Source organism: Centropristis striata, chromosome 24 (genome assembly GCF_030273125.1).
Source record: "Centropristis striata isolate RG_2023a ecotype Rhode Island chromosome 24, C.striata_1.0, whole genome shotgun sequence".
Classification (NCBI taxonomy): Eukaryota; Metazoa; Chordata; class Actinopteri; order Perciformes; family Serranidae; genus Centropristis; species Centropristis striata.
Window position 1 is genome coordinate 10,217,332 of NC_081540.1, and position 24,147 is coordinate 10,241,478.

Consider the following 24,147-nt stretch of genomic DNA (forward strand, 5'->3'; position numbering starts at 1 on the left):
AATGTTGAGTTAATCCATCTCCGCACAGCCCAGCATCGACTGCACCACATTTGCAAAACAATCTGTTTTATGTGTAGCTGTGCCAACGTGTTTGGCAGAGGGTGACTGAGCGTTTTTTTCATTGTGTTATTTCTGATAACTCATGTGGATCTGCTGCCTTTAAATCCTGTGGCGTGACATTTACAGTACTCCTATTGTCACTGACTTTTACATGTAAGGCAGATGGGGCTCACATGCAGCTTTAATCGGACATTCAAGTGCAAAAAAACTGATATATCATCAAACTTATAGCAACATGTTCTTATTAAAGCCACTGATCTGGTTTTAAGGATCTTTTTTCTGCATGATTTCTGATAGTAAAACAGTGAAAATGAGTTAATTTAGTCACTTTTTAACCTGTAGACAAGCAGGTTCTCAGTATTTTTAGCATTTAGGACTTGGCTAAGACTTGGTGCTGGCTGGTGTTAATTTACAACCTCAAAAAAAGGACATGAGGAACTGTTTTACTGTCCCGGATCACTGCAGATTTAGCTTTTAGCTACACCATGTGGCCAGCATGTTATGAATTTTCATGATCATGCTGATCAACACATGACTTCAATGAACTGTGACATTGTGATGTGGGCCGATGTTGAAGGGATAAAAAGGCGGAGTAATTGAAGTACCCATTGCAAGTGACTGTGCTAAATTGTTTTAAAATGTTCTGTCCTTGTTGGAATTTTACACATTGTATCTGCTTTGTTTGTCATTTTAGGCAGATTATGCAATTTTGTGGTCTGTGGTCATGTGGCTTGGATTATCCAGTTCATTTGTTTTTTCTTATTCTTTCCATTCTTTTGCTGCTCCTTCTCCATTTGTTTCTTTTATGTTTATTTGAAGAGATTTTTTTAATGTTTTTTTTTTTTATTTCTCCTTCGCTTACGTCTTTTCCATTTCGGATATGTTTTTAAATCTTAAACTTTAACCAGTTTGTTGTCTATAAAATAATAATAATAATAATGATAATAATAATAATAATAATAATAATAATAATAATAATAATAATAATAATAATAATAATAATAATAAATATAAATGCATAATAAATGAGAGAAAACTATATCTTCTGTGTCTGTATCTTGTTTATAAAGGCTCAGGGTTTGGAATAAGCTTACAGTATTTTCTAGAATCATCATTATTAATAATATCTTTATCTATGCAGCACTTTTCAACAAAACAAAGGTGCAATGTGTTTTACATAGCCAACAAAGGACCACATAAAATTTTTAGAATGGAAAAACCAAATTAGAAGTGATCCAAGGTCCTAAACTGTTCCTCATGTCCTTTTTTGAGGTTGTAAATTAACACCAGCCATCACCAAGTCTTAGCCAAGTCTTAAATGCTAAAAATACAGAGAACCTATTTGTCTGCAGGTTAAAAAATGACTAAATAAACCTGTATAATAAAAATGAAAGAATCCTGGAATACACACCACACTATACACTTGTCAAAACTTTAGTTGGCTTTATTAAAAAACATTAGCGAATGTTCCCTATCGCCATACACTAAATTTACATTGTAGTTTTTCAAAATAAAGCCGGCAATATCATATAACCAAATTGATGTTCACTAAATTAAGAATTGAGGTGAGTAAACTTCAATATTATAACGTTATAATACATTTTTAAAAAATAAAAATATTGTCGAAAGAGCTCACCATACATTTTCACGGCTTTATTAAATGTTCTATTATTTCGTTTAAGAGTCTTATATTTTTGACATTCACAAGAAATACATGAAATTGGGGGTGTTTTTATTTTGCATTTATGTAAGCAAAACCTACTATACAAGCAATAAATTAACAATTAATTAATTTATATTACATTTAGTGTTTTAATTTCGATTTGTCTGTGACGTACAACAACTTCCGCCCCTGACGTCATCGCTGTCAGAAATCATGGCGGCGTCCTGTGTGCGGACCGTGGGCTCGATTCTTCGAAAATGTGGGACTTGCAGCTCCAGTGTGAACACAGTCTCGTCGCAGTTATCCCGACAGGTGAACAGAATATTTTGCCTTTCATAAAAAGTTGTTTATTTAAAACCAACGTGAACTCACAGAAATTAACAACAACGTCCTTGAGCTAGCATCATCCAGCAGCTTCTGTTAGCCGAAACTTGCTTGACTGATTGCTGGATTTACACTCAAACCCTGCAAAATTATTTTCATAATGGTCTGATACAGTTTGTGATACCTTCATTTAAGTGATTGGAGTCTTAACTACAGTTCGGCTGTGATTTGCTCTAGATATTTAGCAAGTTAGCCCAGTTATGCTAGCGTTACATCACAATAACAGCACGTTTCCTCCTCTCCAGGTCCTGAGGAGGCAGATTTGTGTGAGCTCTGCCCTCCACGGGAGGAACCTGGCGGCTGAAGGGCCAGAAAAGTTCACGGCGGAGTTCGTCGAGAAGCAGGTGGAGGAGTATCACATCGGGAAACGTCACCTGGCGAACATGATGGGAGAAGACCCGGAGAACTTCAGCCAGGAGGACATAGATGTAAGATTGCATTGTGTTTCAAAACAGACAGACTGGTCTTTCAGTGTCCTCTGGCTTGTTTGTCTTCAGTTTGAGGGATGGCTGCATGTATTAAGAACTTTTCATTATCCCATGAACATAATAATAATAATAATAATAATAATGATAATAATAATAATACATTTTATTTATGGGTGCCTTTGATGTCAGTCAAGGTCACCTTACGAACAGAGCAAAAAACACTAGATAAAAACAGAACACAATCAGCTACATAAAAACAAACAACTACATAAAATCAACAAACAGAACAAAAATTAGGATGGCAAGGTCAAACAGAAAAGGCTAATCTAAACAAGTGAGTTTTGAGCTGTGATTTGAAGGTAAGGAAGGTAATGTTGCAGATGGTTTGTGGGAGAGAGTTCCAGAGACGGGGGGCTGCACGGCTAAAAGCTCTGGACCCCATTGAAGAGAGGCGGGCAGGAGGAGTAGAGAGGAGCATGGAGGAGGAGGACCGGAGGGTCCTAGAGGGTGTGTAGGCATGAAGGAGATCAGAAAGGTACGGAGGTGCGAAGTGATTAAGAGCTTTGAAAGTAAGAAGAAGTATCTTGAAATCAATGCGGTATTTAACAGGAAGCCAGTGCAGCTGTTGGAGGAGAGGGGTGATGTGATTTATGGAGGAGGTTCTGGTGATGATCCGGGCAGCTGAATTCTGGACCAGTTGGAGTTTATGGAGAAGCTTGAGAGGTAGACCAAAAAGGAGGGAATTGCAGAAATCTATATGGGAGGTAACCAGGGCATTAACAAGGATGGCGGTACTGTGAGGTGTAAGAGACGGACGGAGACGGTTGATGTTACGCAGGTGGAAATAGGCTGATCGAGTGATATAAACAACATATTAAACTTTTTTTTTTTTGGGTAATATTTTTTATTGCATTTTCCAACATAGACAAAAACAACAAACAATAACACACTGTGGCCACAAAAAAACAAACATCCAACTACGTATTATGTAGAACAGACAACAATACAATGAAAATGCTATTTCTGGAAAGAAGTGAAGAGCAGTAAAATTAATAATAATATTTTTTACAATAATCTCAATTTCCATTTCAAGAGAAAATGCTTTTTTTTTTTAAAGGAAAATTAAAAATAATAATTATAAGTAAATGAATGTCCTGCCTTATAACCATATTGAACTTATTTAAAATCAGCACAATAACCTCAAAAGTCATGTAAGTTGACCTGCATGTGAGGCTGCATGCAAGTTTTTGGGAACAGACCAATTGTGCGCTTAATTTAAAGACAAATCGGATGAAAAGCAAGACAAATAGTTTTAGGGAAAGACAGAGGAGCAGATGGTTTGTTAGCATATATGTCAAGACAGTGTAAAGAAAGTTTTGCCAGATTTCTGATAGTGTAGAATTGTTCACTTCAGTTTTTGAACCATGTTTTGGCCTTTGTATTAATTCAGACAGCCTCACATAATTTAATTATCTTTGCTTTTCTGCGGCTCAAAAATCTGTTTATTTGTGGTTTTAAGAAACTTCAACCAACTGTTGGAACCTAAGGCACGTAAACTCAGAGGTATTGAAATGTGAACTAACGCCTTTTTGGTCTTTCCATGGAATTTGCAGACAATAAGAAATATTACACATTTATAGTCACATCTCACATGATGAACTATTAACCCTCAAAACCCCAAGCAATTTCTGAGCGTTTCTTCGTTCCTTTAACATTTAACTCACTGTGGCGCAGTATTTCACTTCAATATATAGAATAGAATATAGAATATATCACGACAAGAAGTGGGAACAACTCAAAAATTACTTTTGTGCAGAATAACCATCATACTGACATAAATCATAAATAGAAAATACACTAGTTGGATTTCTTTGATACTTTATTTTAAATATATTGGAATTAAATGGATTCTACATATTTTCAAGTGTCCATCAGTGTTCATTCAAACATTTGATTATTTATATTTTTATAGGCTCTCCTTACAACCTCTCTTGTCCTCTCCTCTGCTCTGTTTAAACAGCCTGCAGGTTCCACAAATGTTTTGTCATGTCTGTTGGTCTCAGTCGAGTCATTCATGAGCATTTAATGTTTGTTACAGGATTTAGTTTGTGCAAATACTTGAGACATATTGAGTCAAGTAATTCGATGAAAGATCACGGTTTTGGGGTAAATTTTACTTATTTTATCTGACAAAGACCACATGATTCATTCAGCAATGTGAAAATCTGATGATATTTTTCTAGCTTGATGAATGGTTCCATTTTGGCATTTTCTCTATGAAATCATGCCTTTTAAAAGTTGTTGGTGGGTTGCAGGATTCAGAGGTTTAACCTGTAAAAAAAAAACAATACAGCATAGTATTGTGATATTATGCGTGGCAAAATAATATCGATGTAGCGTTCCAACAGCCGGCGGGCCATCGATTATTTTGCTGTATTTTGATTTTTTTAAGCAGACTCATTTTTAGGAATATATTGGAGATAGTGGTATCATATGAAACTAGAAGATCTAAGGAATCTATAGACACCATGTCGTGTCAGGAAGTTGTCGAAATAACGCTGCAACTTGGTTATGTTTCATTCAAAAAAATTCCAAGGAGTGAAGCTTAAAGTTGAGGAAAGTTTGATAAAATGCTGCAGTTGTTGTCGTCCATGCACGTTTGATATCAGTTCAGTTTGACTGAATACTTTGTTGGTCAGTCTGTGGGTTTGACTCTCATTGTGGAGAAATAAAAAGACTGAAGTGAGATGAAAAGACTGAGATTTATCTTATTTGACAAAATAATTCTTGATTGAATTTAATTTTGTGGACACTAAATGCAGTTAAACAGTTAAATCACAATATATCGTATCGTGACTCAAGCATTGGGATAAAATCGTATTGTGGAGCCTCTGCTGATTCCCAAAGCTACTTGAATAACTTGAACTAAAATATTCGATACTCGATACCATTTTCGATAGCACAAGTATAAAAACAAACACAAGAAAAATGCAACATGTAAAAATGAACAGAACCACAGGTTAAATATTTATAATAAAAAACAGTTGTGCAAAAAGAAACTGCAATTGTCATAACAAGCTTCAGGTCTGAGGTAGTGCAAAAAAATAAATAAATACAATAAACAATAACAATTAGAACAATATTTTGAGGTTGTATGGTTTAGCTGCTTAATAAGTTGTGGGATCGATACTTTTGAAAATGAGTATCGTATCTGGATACAACGTTTTAGTATTGATACTTTTTTGAGTATCGATATTTTTGACAACCCTACTGTACATAAATAGCGTAGTTGTTGTTGACAGGCAGCTGATTTCATATTAAATTCAGTCAGATAAACATGACTACACCCAATTTTTCCAACTTCTGTGGTGGACAGTGGGACAGTGTCCTCCTCTCATGAGACGCTGTTAAAGCCAGAAGCAGTTAAAGCATTTTAAACACTGATTAGGTTGCATCTTTCAGGTGGGAGAGGTGTTGTGTTTCAAAGCTCTGTGGTCTCTTCACATCATCATCATCATCATTAGCGTTGGTGGGCGTCCAGCAGCAGGCAGGTGGAGCCACCTCTGGCTAATCTGCTGCAACAGGGATATTAGCAACGCCCTCCAACACACACCCACATGCTAATTCAAGATTTTGGCAATTCTTGAGCCCTCGCCGCTCCAACCATTTAGCTTGATTTCCCACTTTCCCTCACCCAGTCCCCAGTGTCCCTCACAAATAATGAAGTGAGCTGTTGGCGCCGGGCTGTGAAAGCCAAAGCGACGGCGAGCAGCCCGAACTCACGTGTGGAGGGAAAGAGGACAATTTAGGAGGACTGGAGAGGTGCGGAGAGAGGCACCTGATAAATCCCTCCGCCCCGGTTCAGAGTCCAGACTCTTCAGGTGTGACGGTGATAAAGAGCCAGGAAAAATCTAAACGATGTTAACAGGCAGGGGGAGAAATTAACACTGGCCACAGAGCCGGAAATATCTCTAATGAATGATTTATAGTCGTGCTTCTAAAACTTATATTGTCTTATTAAGCTTTTAAAATCTTATCTCAGCCTTTTCTTGAGTGATTGATCAGTTGATTGACTGGAAATAAGTCCAGGGTTCGTATGGCTGCTTGAAATCCTTGAAAATGCTTGAATTTAAATGTTGTATTTTCAAGGTTTAAAAAGTGCTTGGATTTTGGGTAAAGTGCTTGTAAATGCTTGAAATTCTTACTGTATTTCTCTTGCAATCTGACTTTATCCATCTATAGACTATAGATAATCACGTGTTCATTGTAAAAATAATGAGTAGCTTATCTGAAATGAAGACCGTTCCTCCTAAAAGTGTAATACCATCGCTGTTGGTGTGGTTCAGTGAAATCTCCCTCTTTTAGTATGTAAGTACTCATCTAAAACATGCAATTTACAACAATTATAAGATACTGGAAAAGCTTTAAGTTTACCTTGAAAGTCCTTGAAACATGCTTGAATTTGACCACTGCTAAAGTGTACGAACCCTGTAAGTCAAACTTTTGAAAAAAACAACTGATTTAATTTATTTTTCTATTTAATGTTTTTTTTTAGTGGTGTAGTCTATTAAATATTACTGCTGATGTGTTGTTTCTATAAGACATCTGAAACATTTTAAATTTTGCTAAATCATGTATATTTTTCTGCCCAATTAAAAATTAATTTGAAACAAACAACATATTTCATTCATTGATTTTTCCCTTCTGATTTCCCAGAACCCGAGGCGAAACAAATGTTATTTTCTTTAAACAAAATTTGATTAAACATTATTTCATCAGTTGAGAAGAGTAAAGAAAAGTTGGTTGGAAGCTTTTATTTATTTACTTACTTATATTTAATAAATATTTGACGTTTTGTCATTAAAAAGTCTTCTTCTGGATATTTGAAAGACAAAAAAAAAACAGTTGATGCCGTGAACACTTTAAAAAGGGCAATGGGACTCAGGTGTGTTCCCTCTGATTCGGAAAATATATTTTTGACAATTCAAAGAATTTATTACATTTTATTTAAGTCCTTTAACAAGCAAAAATAGGATTCAGGTTGGTTGATTTAGTCTGTTTTTATATCATTATAAACTAAACATTGTATCCTTATATTTGAAAACCCTTTTTTCATTTTCTGTTCATCAAGTAAGCAATTATTTGGCTCATCATTTCACCACTACAATGAATTAATGGGTTTGTAGTACGGCTGGGCGATATGGACCAAAAGTCATATTCTGATATATTTAGGCTGAATATCGATATACGATAAATATCCCGAAGTTTTTAACACAAAGTGAGAGCAAATGTTCAGTCAAAGCCAAATATGACATGTCCCAGGTAGTTTTATTGAAACGGTTTATTTAAGTGAACATAAATACTGTATAACAACAGGAGTACCTTTTTTTTTTTTTTTTTAATCAAAGCTCCATAAAGTGCACATTTAAATGAAATAAAAAATCTTAAATAAAAATAGCCTATGAAATAAAATAGGCCAATCTTTTTCTGAAATAAATATATTTATATGAGAAAAGAATAACGAACATTACAAAAGAACTAAATATGACAAACCGTAGTAAGGGCAGCATTTATATATAAAGAAAGAAAAAAAAATTGAACTATATCGATGTATGGGGTATGGTCTAATTCCATATCACATTAAAAAATATATGAAGTTATTTTTTATATATCAATATATCGCCCAGCCCTAGTTTGTAGGTTTTAAAAAAACAGACTGTTAAGCTTAATTTAAAGCTGTGTATCCCATTTCATTTAGTCATGGGAGACAGTTATGCTCGCTCAAACTTAAGTTGATTGATTTCCCGTGTCGATGTGTAAAATCTGACACAGTGCTGCTCAGTTTTCCGTGTTGGACTCTTCTTCCTCTGTCGCTCCGTCTCGGCCCCTCTGGGAGCTCTACTGAAGCTCAGGGGACACACAGGTGTGTCTTCATCTGTTCCCTGCTCCTCTCTGCCAGTCTTTCCCTCTCCTCTTCCCTTTTTTTACCCTTTAACTTCCCTTCCCGTCTCTCGCACCTTTCCACGCACACACACTCCTCTCGCCCCGGCTCTTTTCTTCCTGCTTTCCGTCGTTTTGACAACCTTTAAGGCAGCAACCTGCTCCCTCCGCGCCGCACCTGCTGCCTCACTAATTGAACCGACAGAGAGGAGGAGGAGAGGAGGAAGAGGAGAGGAGGAAGAAGAGAAAGATGAACAGACTGTCTTGATGAGTGTGGCAGGGCCAGCACTCTTTCTGTCTCCCTCTCTTCTCTCACACACACATTCCCAGCGCCATCTGTAGCCCCGATAATAACAGGGACACACGGAGCACAGGATGAACTGGGAGTGAACTGTTGGACGTCCACAGTGTCCTCTGCTCACTGTCAGCCGGGCCAGAAACTTGTGCCTTTTTCCGCTTGTTTTCTCCTCTAACTCCACAGTAACACATCACGCTCGCCTTTCCCTGAACCCGCCAGCAGCTTGCGTCTCTTCTTCTGTCACTTTCACTGTCGTCCGTCGGCGTGACCTCGGCCGTTCGGACATGTCAGCGTTGTCACAATCTGCCATCAACGCCTCTCTCAAACTGCCATTTATTTTCTGGTTAATTATTAATTTATGTTTTGTTTTTTTTTCTCCCGCCAACAGAAGAGCATAGCGTACCTCTTCCCCTCCAGCCTGTTTGAGAAGAAAGCCCGGCCCCTCATGAAGGTACGTCTGACTCAGAGAAACTTAGGTTTTATGATAGAATGTAACTTTTTGGATTGGTGTAACTGGTTTGACATTTTGTGACTTTTCTCAACATTTTGATTCAATTCCATAAAATCTAGACAAGCAAATGTCACTTTAGTTGCAGAGCTGGGTGTACGGGTGGGCAATATGGCCCTAAAAGCAAATCACAATATTTCATAGTATTTTTGCACTAACGATATTACAAAATACTGACAAATATATTAAAAAATGTGATTTTTTTTAATTAGTTTTGAGTCTGTATGAAGAAAAATCATACAACAAAATTAAAATCAACTATGAATCTAAAATGTAGTGTAAACTGCATATCTCAACCCCAAAAATTATCTCTTCAGTGCAAAATGGATTTAATAGAAAATAATAAAAATAATTCTGCAAATGTCACTTTTTTTAAATCAAGAATTAACATGAAAAAGTGATTAAACATTTTTATAAATTCAATCACATAAAAGTATATTAAGGAGTTAAATTAGCCCTACATTGGTGACAGTAAAATGCTGCTTACATAAATGCATCAAATCTATCTGAATTCTGCATGATGAGTACTTTTGTTACTTTAAGTACATTTTGTTGCTGGCGCTTTTTGTTCTTTAACTAGGTTTTGAATGCAATGATTTGACATGTCACTATGGAAAGAAGTAGGAATGTTGCCAACATTTTTTAAAATAATTTAACTGGTATTACCTTAAACATAACAATATGGCACACCTCTACCTGGCTGTATGAATCCCTCCAAGGAGTCCGAAGAAAAATACTGCAACACAAAATACAATTTAATAAATAATTTAACTGAAAATCCCAAAACAGTCACAGGTGCCTTGTCGTATTCCAAATCACCTGATAAACTAAAGCCATTAAGATACATTTAACCCCTTTTCTCACTTTTTTACTGCAGTATACAAGTCCTGCTTCACAGAATTTAATGTTTTTTCCAGCATCTGGTTGGTGCAGTTACTTAAAATAAAAATTCAGACATGTAGAATAATTTTCTATTTGGTGACTATTTCTGATGGAGGCATTCCTCACACATGATCTATTCAAGATTGAAATTTGCAAAATTAAATTTTTTTAAACTTTTTTTTTTAAATTTAGTTATAAGAAAACATACCTCTTTTCATACCAGAGGGTTAATAGATGTTTTATTTTGAAAAGTTGATTATTATTATAGTTCTAAGAAAGAAAGTGGTGATCAACCCATCGGTTTAAAAAATAAAAAAAAGGAAATCGAAATCAGCCAAGAACATCGAAATCGATGCATCTTTAACATCTGTAAAAGAAAAGGCCCACATTTAACAATGTTTTTATTCTGTTTATTCTTTAAATAAAGAAATTACAAGCAAATAAAGAGTCATAACAGGACAGGTAGTCAAAATACATAAAACATGAATACTGGTTTTAAAATAGATCATAATATCTATACCAATAATTGTACTCTCTGGCTGACAATTTAACTTTGAAGTCATTTTAACTTTTATTTTCATGGTTAAAGAGAGGAAAGATCAGCAAAATGCCTATAATACGAGTTTCTCTATCCTGCATGTTTTATTTTTCGCACACAAAATCTCATAATCTCTTATTTCATTTCCAGCATCCAGAGGAAATATTTCCAAGGCAGAAGGGTATGTTATCTGTGCGCTTATGTTTTATTTAATTTTTTATTTATTATAAATATTTTTAGAATCGAATAAAGTTATTTTTTTCTTAATTCTTCATTTTATTTTTTATTTTATTATTTTTAAAAATATGTATTTGATATTATTATACATATTATATTAATGTATAATATTATTAAATACATTTTATTTTTTGTATTTATTTTTTGTGTATTTTTTGTATTATTATTTTGAGGTTCTATGTAATTGTGAATATCCTGTTCTGTTAAAAATGAAAATAAATGATTAAATAAATAAATCCAATGTATGGATAATAGTAGGTATTGTCTGAACTGTGTGTCCTGTCTTTAAAGCTATCCAATGGGGAGAAGACGGACGGCCGTTCCACTTCCTGTTCTACACCGGCAAACCGTCGTACTACTCCTTGATGCATGTGAGTACTGCATCTGAAGCACAAAGCAGCGCTGTCAGGTTTTTATGTGAGGTGGAGGTAAATCTTCATCCAGCTCAAGTCCCGAGTTCTTCCTCACCTGCCACCGCCCCCGCCTGCTGCACCCTCGGGTCATATCCTATTCAGACAGAGTGAGTTGAGAGGCGGCTGCAGCGTCCCCGAGGAGAGCCAACGTCAGATCCTCTTTTCCACACGGAGAGCTGTGACTGAATAGAACGAGGGTGAAAGAGAGGTTGGAGATTAGAGGGAGGAGAGGGGTGCAAAGGTAGTCCGGTTCAAAGGGTGATTCACTCAGAAATACCTGAATCTACCTGAGCTGAAATAGTTTATTCCTGAATTAGGCATGACCAATACTATGGGCTAATTTAAGGAGACCTCACCTAGCTTAAACACAATTACCTGAATCATGCTAGCATACCACAATCGTCTTTGTTTTTGAAGATAATCTCTTATTAGTGACCCTGAATAGTCAAATATTTTTGAGGATGCAACCTAAAGTGGGGGAAAATGTGGTTGTAAAACAAAGGATCATTCCATTTGAAATATAACATGGTTGCAGAATGTCTGATTTAATGCAATTTAAATATGTTTTTTAATCAGAGTAGTGATTCCTCTAGCAGCGGGGGTAAAGCGTTATTTGTCCCCTGGATGGTGTGCGCGTGTAAATATCAATCAGCAATTTAGAAAGTATAAAAAATGACACTCGACTGCAAAACAAGCTTTAGAATCAGTGTTTCCCACAAGATTTTCTGAGACTATGATGGGGGTATGCTCCGCTGGACAAAATTTTTGCCCTAAAAGCCTAAATTTGGTAAATGGACTGCACTTATATAGCGATTTTATCCAAAACGCTTTACACTACAGACTGCGCCCATTCACCCTTTCACACACACATTCATACTGGTGGCCGAGGCTACAAGCAGTGGGTGACCACTCTACCCACTGAGCCACATCCACACCTCTCATACATTCTAATGGCACTATTTTATCTTAATCATTGCAAATCTTAATGATTTTTTGTAAAAGAGAATAAGTGTTTTTCTATGTTTGAGTTAAGGCATCATATTACATTACAGTCTTCTTGTAAATTCTGTAGTGGACTCAGTTAACACATCCATGTGCACTTATTTTGAAGGCTACATGTGTTTGCTTTTATTCTGAAGGCGGGCTTAGCAGCGGCGGACCTCGGCTACGAGATGAATATAGCGCAAAACTGCAGAGCTTGCAAAAGAACCTAGCAAGCACTAGAAGAGCTAACAAAGCTAAAAAAAAATAAGGAAAAAACATAAGAAATATTAGTCATAACAGTTCTAATAATATCATCATGCAGGTGGAGACTCGTGGGTACCCATGAGGCCCATTTTTATTCAGATATCTTGAGGTCAGATGTCAAGGAACCCCTTTAAAAATAGCCTTGTCAGTTTTTTTTCCTCAACAAAATGTTGCCTATCTTCGGTGTGTTATTTGACCCCTTCCAGACATGATAAGACACAAGACATGATGACATGATTGTACCAATATATTTGCTAGGTCTTCTAGTTTTGCATGACACTAGTAACTGTAGTATTAAATATGAGCCTGCTACAGGCTGAGAAAGAAAAAGTCGACCAACACCACCAAATATACTGCACACTTAAACTGATATTAACGAGTAAAAATAAAAAATAAAAAATGAATTTAAGGTAATTTCCAACCCAAAAACCTCTATATGTAAACACTTAAAACATGCAGTAGGTGTTTGGTGAGATGGAGAAAAATAATATATGTTGTGTCCGGGTTAGAAATGGTGTTTGAGGTGTGGCACGTCTGGCTTGTCGGGCTTTGTCCCGCCACGGGGAGCGACTCCTCTGTGGGGATTTCGGGGGGGGGGGAGGTGTGGCGGAGCCGCTGGAGGGAGGAGGAGAGGGCTATACCATTCACACTGCTCCTCACCTCTGAGCAGACCTCCTCCTCTTTTCTCCCTCTTCCTCCAGCTTTTGTTGCTTTCACACGCTCTCTTCCTGTCTGCCGCTGACCTTGTTCAAAGACGTTTCACACATAAGAGGCGTGTGTCTGTATCTAAAACACAGAGAGAGGTGTGATCTCTGAATATTGGCCTTATACACACACACACACACACACACACACACACGTACGTATACACACCATTGTGCCCTGCAGCCGCAATCTGCACCCCCTGCTGCTGGTTTAAATAGGTATGTCAGACATGTCTGAGAGCTCGTGCTGCCTGTCTGCATGATTGCAGGCTCAGTCACTCCCTTTTACCCTTGTGTTTTTTTTTTCCTCTCTTCACTTCCCTGTCTTGTTTCCTCTTATTCTTCCTGTTTGCCTTTCTATCTTGTGTCCATTTCTCACACACACACACACACCTCAGGAGTGTTGCCAGGAGGGGGCAGTGGCGTGTAAAGCAGCCGTCCTGCTCGGCTGCTCTCCTCTGGCTGTTGTCGGGCTCAGTCAGCGTGGCACATTAACCTGCTCACTGCTCCACTGAGCCCTTTATAGCCACAAACCCTGGGGAACCTTAAAACACCCCCAACACACCTTCCTCCTCCACTTTAACCCCTCACATCAACGCCAGGTTATATTTACTTCTCCCTCTCACAGCCTTGAACTTCTCCTGAGCATATAAAAACCACTTATTGAAAGAAAGAGTTGAGCTCTAGCTGTCTGTCTCTATAACAACCTCGACTTAAATGTATCCAGATACCGGCCCTTCTCCTCTTTCATCCGGCCAATCCATGCGAATTATTCCCTCGCAATTGTAGCGCCCAGTGTTTGCAAACGTGTAACGCAAACCCCCCCCCCATCCTCTCCAAATGCCTCCTATTTTTTTTTTCTATTACGCTTGCAAGGAAAATTGGTTTTTGCTTGATGTTTGCTTTTTTTTGTACGCCCTCCCTCCCGCTCCTGCTGTACCCCTCTGTCGCTGGTCGGAGTGGCAGCGGATTAGGCACACTCTATCAAGAAGGAATTAAACAAACATCTGGTGAATAATTGACGGGGAAATGAGTTCTCACCCAGGCTCCGGGTGGCTGAGGTGGGGGTGTCTGCCTCGGGGACGTGACCGGCATGCCCACCCTCTACCCCACCACCACCACCCACCAACCCACCATCCGTCTGTGTGTCTGTCCCCCTCGGGTTATTCCCGACGCGAGAGTGATCTAATGACGAGTGAGCCACGAAACTGTCCCGTCATTCATTTAGTTTCATGTTTTTTCGCTTTTCCTCCCAGCTTTGCTTCAGGCTAAATACAGACACAGGTGCCTGATCAATTCAGTCCAGGAACTGTTAGGAATAACACATGAATGAATGAAGTTTTATTATTGTGTCATGGGAATACAGAACAGCATAGTTTTCATTTTCCAAACAATTAACAAGGACTTCCCATTTTAGACAACAAACTTAGTTACTTGCTACTCAATAACATTACTGTACAGAACTGGAGAAATCAGACTAAATACTACATAAATGGCCAATTTTGCCAGGCTTTAAAGAAAAAGATGGCTGACTTAGGCTGGTAGTTGTCTCAGTCAAAATTATAAAGAAAGACAGAGTTTTGTTAAGAAGTGAAGCATCATTTTTGTTTTTGTCGTCATTGGCATCATTGCGGTTAGCTTCTCCATGTTAGGATTCCTTCAGTGTTCATTGTTTAGGAGGTTTTTACTACAAGCCCAATAATCCACAGAGGTCTGCTCTTCTCCAAAACAAACAGACCAGGTAATAAAACTGGTTAAAGCAATGAATAAAGTGGTATCACTTTAAAATTCAGTGTTTCAGTGCAGGCCAAGCTGTCGCTAATGTTTACTGAACTTGTTTGAGTCTAAAATACTGAGTAAAATCCTTAGTCCTGTTTAAATGTATAGTTAAATTGACCCAGATCTAATGAGTGCATTGCAAAAAAAAAATGGCTTAAAACTAGATAAAAAATGTATTTATGACAGCTTCTGGCTGGCTACCACAAAGCGAGTGCAAAGGAGATATTACACGACTGACAGGCGAACAGATGAAACAGACCATTATCTAGATTAAAATTTGATTTTTCTGGCTCTGATTTTTTTTTTAAAAATGGCATAATATAAGTACATAACTCAATAGACCCTTTCAGACTGCGTTCCCGCAAAAGTCCCGATATATTGCCGTAACGAGCTATCCATATTGATTCCGGGTCGGCGTAATATTGACTTTATTCCATGATGGAATAAAATGGGAAGAGACAGTCGTGGGGCGTAACAGAGCAGCAGCAGTGCAGCACAGTACAGTATGTATGTTTGTTCTGAGGCAGTTTGTGTACAATAATAGCGGAAGAACTTCCCGTCGTGCTGTTTCTCACTGTAGAGATTCTACAGACTCAAACAAAATTGTTCTGCATATTGCTGAACATGATTCGATTACTGTCAGACTCCAGTGAGAGGCGTGTTTCTGATGATGCGTCACACATTTTCCGTCTTGCCGGTTCACGTTGATCCGGCCTCGTACAGTCTCACCAGTAACGCCTCTGTTACTACCTCTGAAGGCGGGACAGAGCCGGGGATCACTGGCCCCCCCCATCACGCCTCTGGTGCATTCAGATTGCAGGCGAAGCGCCACAGAGGCGTTGATATCGTGGCTTGAAACGGCAGTCTGAAAGGGGCTAATAAAATATATAAATAGGTATTTTTTGAAAGACATTTTAAAGCTTAAAAGTTACATATTGTACCTTTTTAAAATAATAACAATTTGAACAGTACAAGTGGTTGTATTCCAGGAGGTCAGATCTGACAAATCACAGTAAATTTACACATTTTCCAGAGTTAAATGCATTTGGGTCAAACTGCTGTCACTCTCAACATAGCATACCATATTGCTAAATCTAACTATGGGCCACACATGAAGTGTTTCCACCAGGCATGATACCAATTTAGACAAGCCTTCGCCGCGTCCGTGGATGGATGGCTCGCTCTGCATGGCAGCTCCTGCTGAGGGGAGCGGGAGGAGGAGAAGCAAAGTCCTCCCAGTGTCCTCCCAGTTCAATATTCCTACTGTGTTTAACTCACCAGGGAGGTGAACCGGCTGGTTCAGCTTGTGTGGAGGAATGTGTCATCCTGAATGTCGGATGTTTTTGGTGCATTTTAGGACATGTACGGCAAAATCCAGGAGATCGAGAGGCACCAAGATCGCCTGAAAAACGACGGCAAGTTCTCCAAAGAGGGCATGCCGATGTAAGTACTTTTTAATGTCCGACACCATCTTTTTTCCTCCCTTAAACAACTTGGATAAGGCAATACGTATGCTTGTTTTTATTGAAATTTCTTCTTAGAATACAACTTTGTGCAAAAGTTTACATTTTTGTATTTTAAAAATCAAAGGTGTAAAATGGAGGATATAGCTCAACCAACAAGCTAAATAACTATAATGCAACAATAAATAATAGGAATATTACCTCCAGTACTCATTTAATGAGTTTTAGGTAGGCATATCCCTAGTAAGTTAGTAGAGGAACACATTAGATTTGTTGAAAAACTGTCTTGGGAAACCAAAAGTGTTTTTTTTTTTTTTAAGATTTTACAAAATGTTTAGCATTTTAGTGAAGTGACTCTCTCCCCAGAAACCTAAAGAAAATGGCAAATGTGAATCAGCAGAGGCCCCACAATACGATTTTATCCTGATACTTGAGTCACGATATGATATTATTGCGATTTTAAGCATTTTGTGATATGGTGAGTATTGTGATACAATATATTGCGATTTAATTGTTTAACTGCATTTTCTGTCCAAAAAATTAAATTAAATCAAGAATTGTTTTGTTAAATAAGAGAAAATTCTCAGTCTATTCATCTCACTTCAGTCTTTTTATTTCTCCACAATGAGAGTCAAACCCACAGACTGACCAACAAAGTATTCAGTCAAACTGAACTCAACTGATATCAAACATGTATGGGCGACAACAACTGCAGCATTTTATCAAACTTTCAAAAGCTTTAAGCTTCACTGCTCTGATTTTATTTGAATGAAAAAAGCCTAAATTTGCAGCGTTTACAACAACTTCCCGACATGATATCCTGATGCACATGGTGCTGTAGATTCCTTAGATCTTCTAGTTTCATATGATACCAGTATCTCCAGTATATTCCTAAAAAGATCCTGCTAAAAAAAAAAAAAACGACGAAAATACTGATGACCCACCGGCTGTCTGAATGCTAAATATCGTTATATCATATGGACGACAACAACTGCAGCATTTTCTCAAACTTTCCTCAACTTTAAGCTTCACTGCTCTGAATTATTTTGAATGAAACATCCCAACAAGATATAGGTGCCTATAGATTCCTTAGATCTTCTAGGTCCATATATATTATATCAGTATCTCCAGTATAATCAGAAAAGTGGTCCCGCTACAGCCTCTGGAAAACAAAATGACGAAAATACCGACAGGCCGTCGGAACGCTAAATATCGATACTGGACGATCATGAATCGACATAATATCGCCATAGAAAGTATCACAATTCTATGCAAGATCGATTTTTTCCCCCACATCTAGTAAACACATCATTAACATTTCTTGCATAACTTCTTTTACTGATTGGAATCTCTGTTTCCATCAGCACTCTCAGCTCCAGCAGGTGGCTCATGCAGGAGGAGCTGGAAACGTTGCTGGTGGAAAACATCTCCAGTCATGACGTAAGAAGTTCCTCCTCCTCCTCTCCTCGTCGGTCACATCCTTGTGAAATAATGTTTCGGCGCACTCTGACACTTTAACGTTGTCATTCTTCAGTACAGTCATTTCATCCAGCTGATGGAGCGTCTGGTGGCCTTGCCCTACTGCGGCAGAGAGCAGGAGTTTGTCCTGCAATACCGCCGGGACCTGGAGGCTCTGTCCAAGAAGCAAACGGTTCCAGAGCTGCAGCAAGATGAGAGAGGCGTCGCCTTCAGCACCGCCGACGGTACAGAAACACACTTTATGCTTTTAAACTTCTCTGGAAGATAAAGATGCTCTTGCCCTGTTAAACGTAGAGATGTTTCCTGATCTTAGCTGGAAAATAAGACGAAAGATAAAAGATACAAGCCAAGAATTGTTACTTAAAATTCAGGTCAAAGGAGCAATCGGTTTATTGAAGTTATACTGGATTTAAAAGCTGATTTTTTTTTTCTTCACCTCCTGCTGTAAGCACCAAACATCAGCTTTAATGTAAAACAAATGTCTCCATAAATGTCCATTTAAACATATTAACAGATTTCTTTTGAGGCAGTTTCTTGTGATGCTGTATTAGGGCCACTGGAAGTAAATACAAAAAAAATTAAGAAATGAATAATAATTAGAGTTGGGAAAGGGTGTCATATACAGAGATGATTTTACTGGATTAAAGTCATACATAACTGAAAAAAAACTAAGATTTGAAGTGGTAAATTTATCAGGAAAAAACTGAATTTCTGAGATTTTTCTCACAAATATATTTTTTCTTGTAAATTTACCCATTTAAATTTCCGAAAACATCCAATTTTTTCCCTCATGAATTAACAACTTTAATCACAAATTAATTGGGAATTTCTGAGCTTTTCTTGCAAATTTGACTTTCACATTTTTTAATAAATGTTTTTATAATTTTTTTTCTGGGAATGCAGAAGAGAGAATAAATAATATATAAATATTGTTTTTTTTCCCTCATAAATTGAACACTTGAAAACAATCTTATAAATTCTGAGTTCTTTTTCTCTTTATTAATCCCTCCTTTGGTTCTGTATTTTTTTTTTTTTTTTTTTTTAAACCTACATTAGTTGTATTATGCTGTGATAGTTTCCCCCTCTGCTGATTGTAATATTGAATAATAAAAGTAAAGATTAAGGTGTGATTCTCCTCTCAGGCCGGAGGAAGACGTCTAAGTCCTCTGTGATTCTTCGAGACTGCGGCTCCGGACGCGTCACCATCAACGGCAAAGACTATTTGTACTACTTCCCCGTCCTACAAGACAGGTAGGAGAGCTGTGTGAACAAATAAACCTTTTACCACAGCGCACAGCACAGGGGCTTCATTCACAGATACCACTTTCCTTAAAATGCAAGACGGGATGTGTTTTACTTCCTCCCCTTCAGAGAAAAAAAAAATTAAAAAGCAGCTTTTTCACTCTTCACAGCATCGCCTCGTTTTTTATTTATCTCCTTGTAGTAAGTTAATTACACAGTTGAGTGATTGTGTGTCAGTGTGTGTGTTGTAAGTGTGTGTGTGTGAATGTCCAGAGCTGGTGTTGTCACGCAGTGCGAGGATGGCTGTAATTGGAGCAGAGAGGTGACAATTGACTTTGTCAGCAGCCATAGGCCATTCAGCCTAAGACGCCATCCAGAACACAGACACTTTCTCTTCTCACACACACACACACACACACACACACACACGTACACGTACACATATGCACACATACGCACAACCTGATCCCTTTCCTGCTGAGTCAGAAGTTACTCTGTAATATGTGGCGGTGAGATTGTAAAAGAAAGCTTTTCACAGTGCCGGGATCCTCCTTGCTTGTCTGAAAAGTCACCCAACCAGACATTAAATTAGCTAAGCCGCTGCCGTTGATACCGCTATCTGTTAAATGGCACACACTCCTGCTCTGCCCATTCAGCCACACTTCATTCTCTCTTTTTTTTTATTATCTCCCGGTCATTTTCTTTTCCCCCCTCTTTTCATTCCCCTCTCAGAATGCAGCTGATGTTCCCGCTTCAGTTCACGGGCACGTTGGGGCGCTTTGACCTGGAGTGCACCGTGAGCGGCGGCGGGCGCTCCAGCCAGGCGGGGGCGCTGCGGCTCGCCATCTCCAACGCCCTGCTCGGCTTCGTGTCTGAACAAGACATGGAGAACATGAGACAAGGTGGGGCGTCACTTGATGTCAGTTTTGGTTGTTGTATGTTTAAGGCAGAGCATCTACAGTCAGGGAAAAAATGATTAGACCACCCTTTTTCTTCAATTTCTTGTTCAATTTAATGCCATCTTTTATGGCATGGAAAATGTCTAGATATCAGCTCTTAAATTAAACTCTTATGAGCTATTTTTGTTGTTTATCATTATATTTCTCCTAACCAATGTACCTTTAGTTGTACCAGGCATTAAAATGAACAATAAAGTGAAGAAAACAAGGGTGGTCTAATCATTTTCTTTATGACTGTACATATCATAGGAGATTATTCTTACTGTTGTTTTGGTCTTTACTTTATGTTTTTATCTCCTTTAATCTGTCCCTGTTCTAATAATTCTATTTTTTAATTGTATTGTTTAAAACTACTTATTGTTCAGACAGTTTTTTTTTCTTCCAGAGGTAGAACTGCCTACTTTATGCTGGTAACATGCAGTTTAAGGCAAAAACCACATGGTTTTTCACATGTAGTACAATTTTGCCATTTCTGTCTACTGTATTTGAAAATTTGTGCATACTGAGGTCCCTAAACAGGCTGAGTTACATAAACTGGGTATCACTGGAAAACTGAGACTCATAGATTAATGTAGAACAAATGTCTCCATAAATGTCCAATTAAACACATTAACAAATTTCCTTTGAGGCAGTTTCATGTGATGCTGTATTAGGGCCATTGGAAGTAAATACAAAAAACTGAAGGAATTGATAGTTACAGAGTTGGGGAATGGTGTCATACTGAGAAAAACTATGATTTTACCAGATTAAAGTCATACATTAATGGAAAAAAATTAAGATTTGAGATTAAAATGGTAAAATTATCAGGAAAAAAAACCTCAAACTGAGAGTTTCTAAGATTTTAAAATGTATTTTACAGATTGAGGCAGTGAGAAGTGGGGGATAAATGGAGTCTGGTGGCTTTGATGCTCAGTTCCACCTGAGTAAACTTAAACAGGGCTGTGACAGCAAGGTTAAGCTGTTAAAATATTATAATATAGCATAGACTTAGACTGATAGATTTTTTTTATTTTAAGGTGGCTTTAATGTTTTTGTGCATTTAATCATTGGGGAAATAAGTCATCAGAAGGCTATGCTGACATGTGGATATGATTAATTGTTGTCAGTTAATTTCTGCACAGTTTGCTTAATTATATTAATAATTGGCAAGGCAAACATATTGATAATAATTTACTGGTTTCAGGAATGTTTCAAGCAGTAATGATAAAACAATTCCAATATTCTCTCTTTCTGGCATCTTAAATGAGAAGATTTCCTGATTTTCTGTCGGAAATCATTGAAACCAAATATTTTAATCAAATAAAATAAGATATTTAAAGACATCACGTTTCGCTTTGTGACCGATCTTGTCGTTTCACAGACTAAATGCTTGTTGAGTAATTGAAAAAAGTAACAGCGGATTAATCAATAATTTTACAATTGGTAGTCGCGTCCTAGTGAGAATTCTGCAGCCAGAGTACAGGTTTAGTTGAGGCTTATTTCCAAACCACAAGATAACAAGCGAATAACTCAGATGGTTTCTGTAAACACACCATGGTGGACTGATGCAGCTGAAAAATATGAAAACTCATTCATCCGAAAAGCAGCCTAGCAGTGAATATTGACAAACCACGTGCACTTTGTCTCCAGATTCTCCCGTTTCATTTTCCTTTTTCTCATTTTTATTTCCAGCCGGTCTGCTGACCCCCGACCCCAGAGTGAAAGAGAGGAATAAGCCGGGTCAGGAGGGAGCTCGAAGGAAATTCACCTGGAAGAAACGTTGAGGAGAATCACCTCCGCTCAACGAGGATATGAAAGATTCAGAGCGACTGCTGGTGATCATCTCCCTGGAAGAAACGAGTACATGTCACTTCAGTTGTCATCAGTTTATTTGAGCTCTCAGTAGAGAACAATGACAGATGAACAGTCCACCATGTTTGAGTGTGCAGCTGCAGTAAACCTCTGCAGCCACCAGATGGCAGTGTGGGTCAACAAATTAATGTAAAGAATGAGTGTTTATCAATATATTAGACAATAAATAAGAGTTTTCATATAAAATATGTTTACTTGGAATTTTTTTGTATTTTTCCATATCCAGGTAAAGTACATTTTTTACATTTTATACACATTTTTAAGGCATTTATGCTATTCAAGCTGAATTGGGACCATACAAACTTGTCAAGGTTTAACTTAATATTTTATCTTTTTTCTTTCTAATTTTTTAATTTCTAATTTCTTTCTAAAAACACACACTTGTAACTATTTATCATATGTGTCAATCTCATGCCATTTTATGTTTTTTTTGCATTGTTTATAAGTGGAAGATCAGAAGATAAGATGAGTAACAGGACTGAGATTTTAGTAAAATATTTGCAAAAACATTAAATTTGGCCACGTGACATCAATGCTAATACTATTGAAAGATTTCTACAATTTTTTTTTCTTTAAAAATAAACCTTTGAGACCTTGACCTTTCTCAGCCACACTAACGAAATGATTAAACATACAAACAAATGGAGTGAGAGAACTTAATTTTGATCATCAGGAGAATTAAATCAAACTACTTCCAATATGTGAGAAAATGTATTTTTGCTTAAATTGGACCTAGTCACAATAATCAGATTAATATGTATTTTTTATTGATTAATTTATAATGTATCTTCATTTAAGAGAAAGTGCAGCCACAAATACTGATCCAAACATCTGAGAAGCTGGAATGTTATTTTTATTATGTTATTTTTGCTCGATAAATAACTATTTTTAAAATAAAATTTGATTTGTATTCACTTATGAGGGCTGCACAATTTCAAAATATCTTATTGCAACAATTTTGACTGCAATTGCGATATAATAAAAAGTACAATATTTACCTTAAAATGTAGTGAAGTAAAAAGTTACATAAAATGGAATGACTCAAGTTAAGTACAAGTACCTCAACTTTTTTTTAATTAAATACAGTACTTGAGTAAATGTACCTTCCACCACTGACTAGTTCACACTACAATTAACTGCCTTATTGTTTTTTTAAACTGCTGATATGGACAAGCTATTGTCATAACCACATTCAGCCACTAGATGTCGCTAAATACAAATTAATAGAGATCAGGCGCGTCTGCTGACTATAATACACCTTTAAATGTTCAGAGCAATTAGCTCATCACTTGAATGGGATGCTAATGAATCGATACAGAGGGCTGCTACATCTGCTTGAAACAAACAAACATTTAGGAATTAGTTTTAAAAAATCTAATTGTGTAAGACTAAAGTGTGAAATAAAGTGTATGGATTTAAGTCCATAATTTTTTTTTGTTTTAGTTTTGTTTGTTTTTCAGTTTAGTTTAGCTTTTTTTCTTCTTTTTTTTTCATGTGCGAGTAACAACAAAGTAAACTGAAAAACCGATTTATTTTATTATTTTATTTATTTATTATTTAAACCTACCCCTTCTCCACTACTCAATTAAAAAAAAATCCCCTAAACATACATATGTTAGGTCAGTAATTCAATTTTAAAAAAGTGGAAATAACACATTATATAGATCCATTACACACAGAATGAAACATTTCATGTCTTAATTTATTTAATTTCTCCTAATAATGATTATGGCTTACATGTAATGAATACGGAAAAGGATTAGGGCCACACATGAAAAAAAAATACATGCACATACAAAGTCAGAATTCTGACTTTATTCTCAGAATTCTGAGTCTGTAGTAATACAAGGTTCATACACTTTTTGAGTGGTCAAATTCAAGCACTTTTCAAGGACTTTTTCAAGCTTTTCCAGGACCTTACAATGGTTGTAAGTTGCATGTTTTAGATGAGTACTACATGCTAAAAAAGGGGTAATTTCACGGTTTTACACTTTTTACAACCAAAAGTACAGTTTGCTAATCTCAATATTCAATTTAGTATTTTTTTCATTGAACATGTGATTATCTATAG

General features: G+C 37.1%; 1 protein-coding gene across 1 annotated transcript; it reads left to right on the forward strand.

The window, feature by feature from the left end:
- Positions 1 to 1,877: 1,877 nt before the first annotated feature.
- On the forward strand, positions 1,878 to 22,262 carry mrps9 (mitochondrial ribosomal protein S9). The gene is made up of 11 exons (XM_059328169.1): positions 1,878 to 2,035; positions 2,353 to 2,535; positions 9,162 to 9,224; positions 10,852 to 10,882; positions 11,230 to 11,309; positions 16,440 to 16,525; positions 17,910 to 17,985; positions 18,080 to 18,248; positions 19,167 to 19,275; positions 19,999 to 20,168; positions 21,897 to 22,262. Exons 1-11 carry the CDS (start codon positions 1,937 to 1,939, stop codon positions 21,986 to 21,988), a joined length of 1,158 nt encoding a protein of 385 aa, XP_059184152.1. The 5' UTR covers positions 1,878 to 1,936; the 3' UTR covers positions 21,989 to 22,262.
- The last annotated feature ends 1,885 nt before the right edge of the window (positions 22,263 to 24,147 follow it).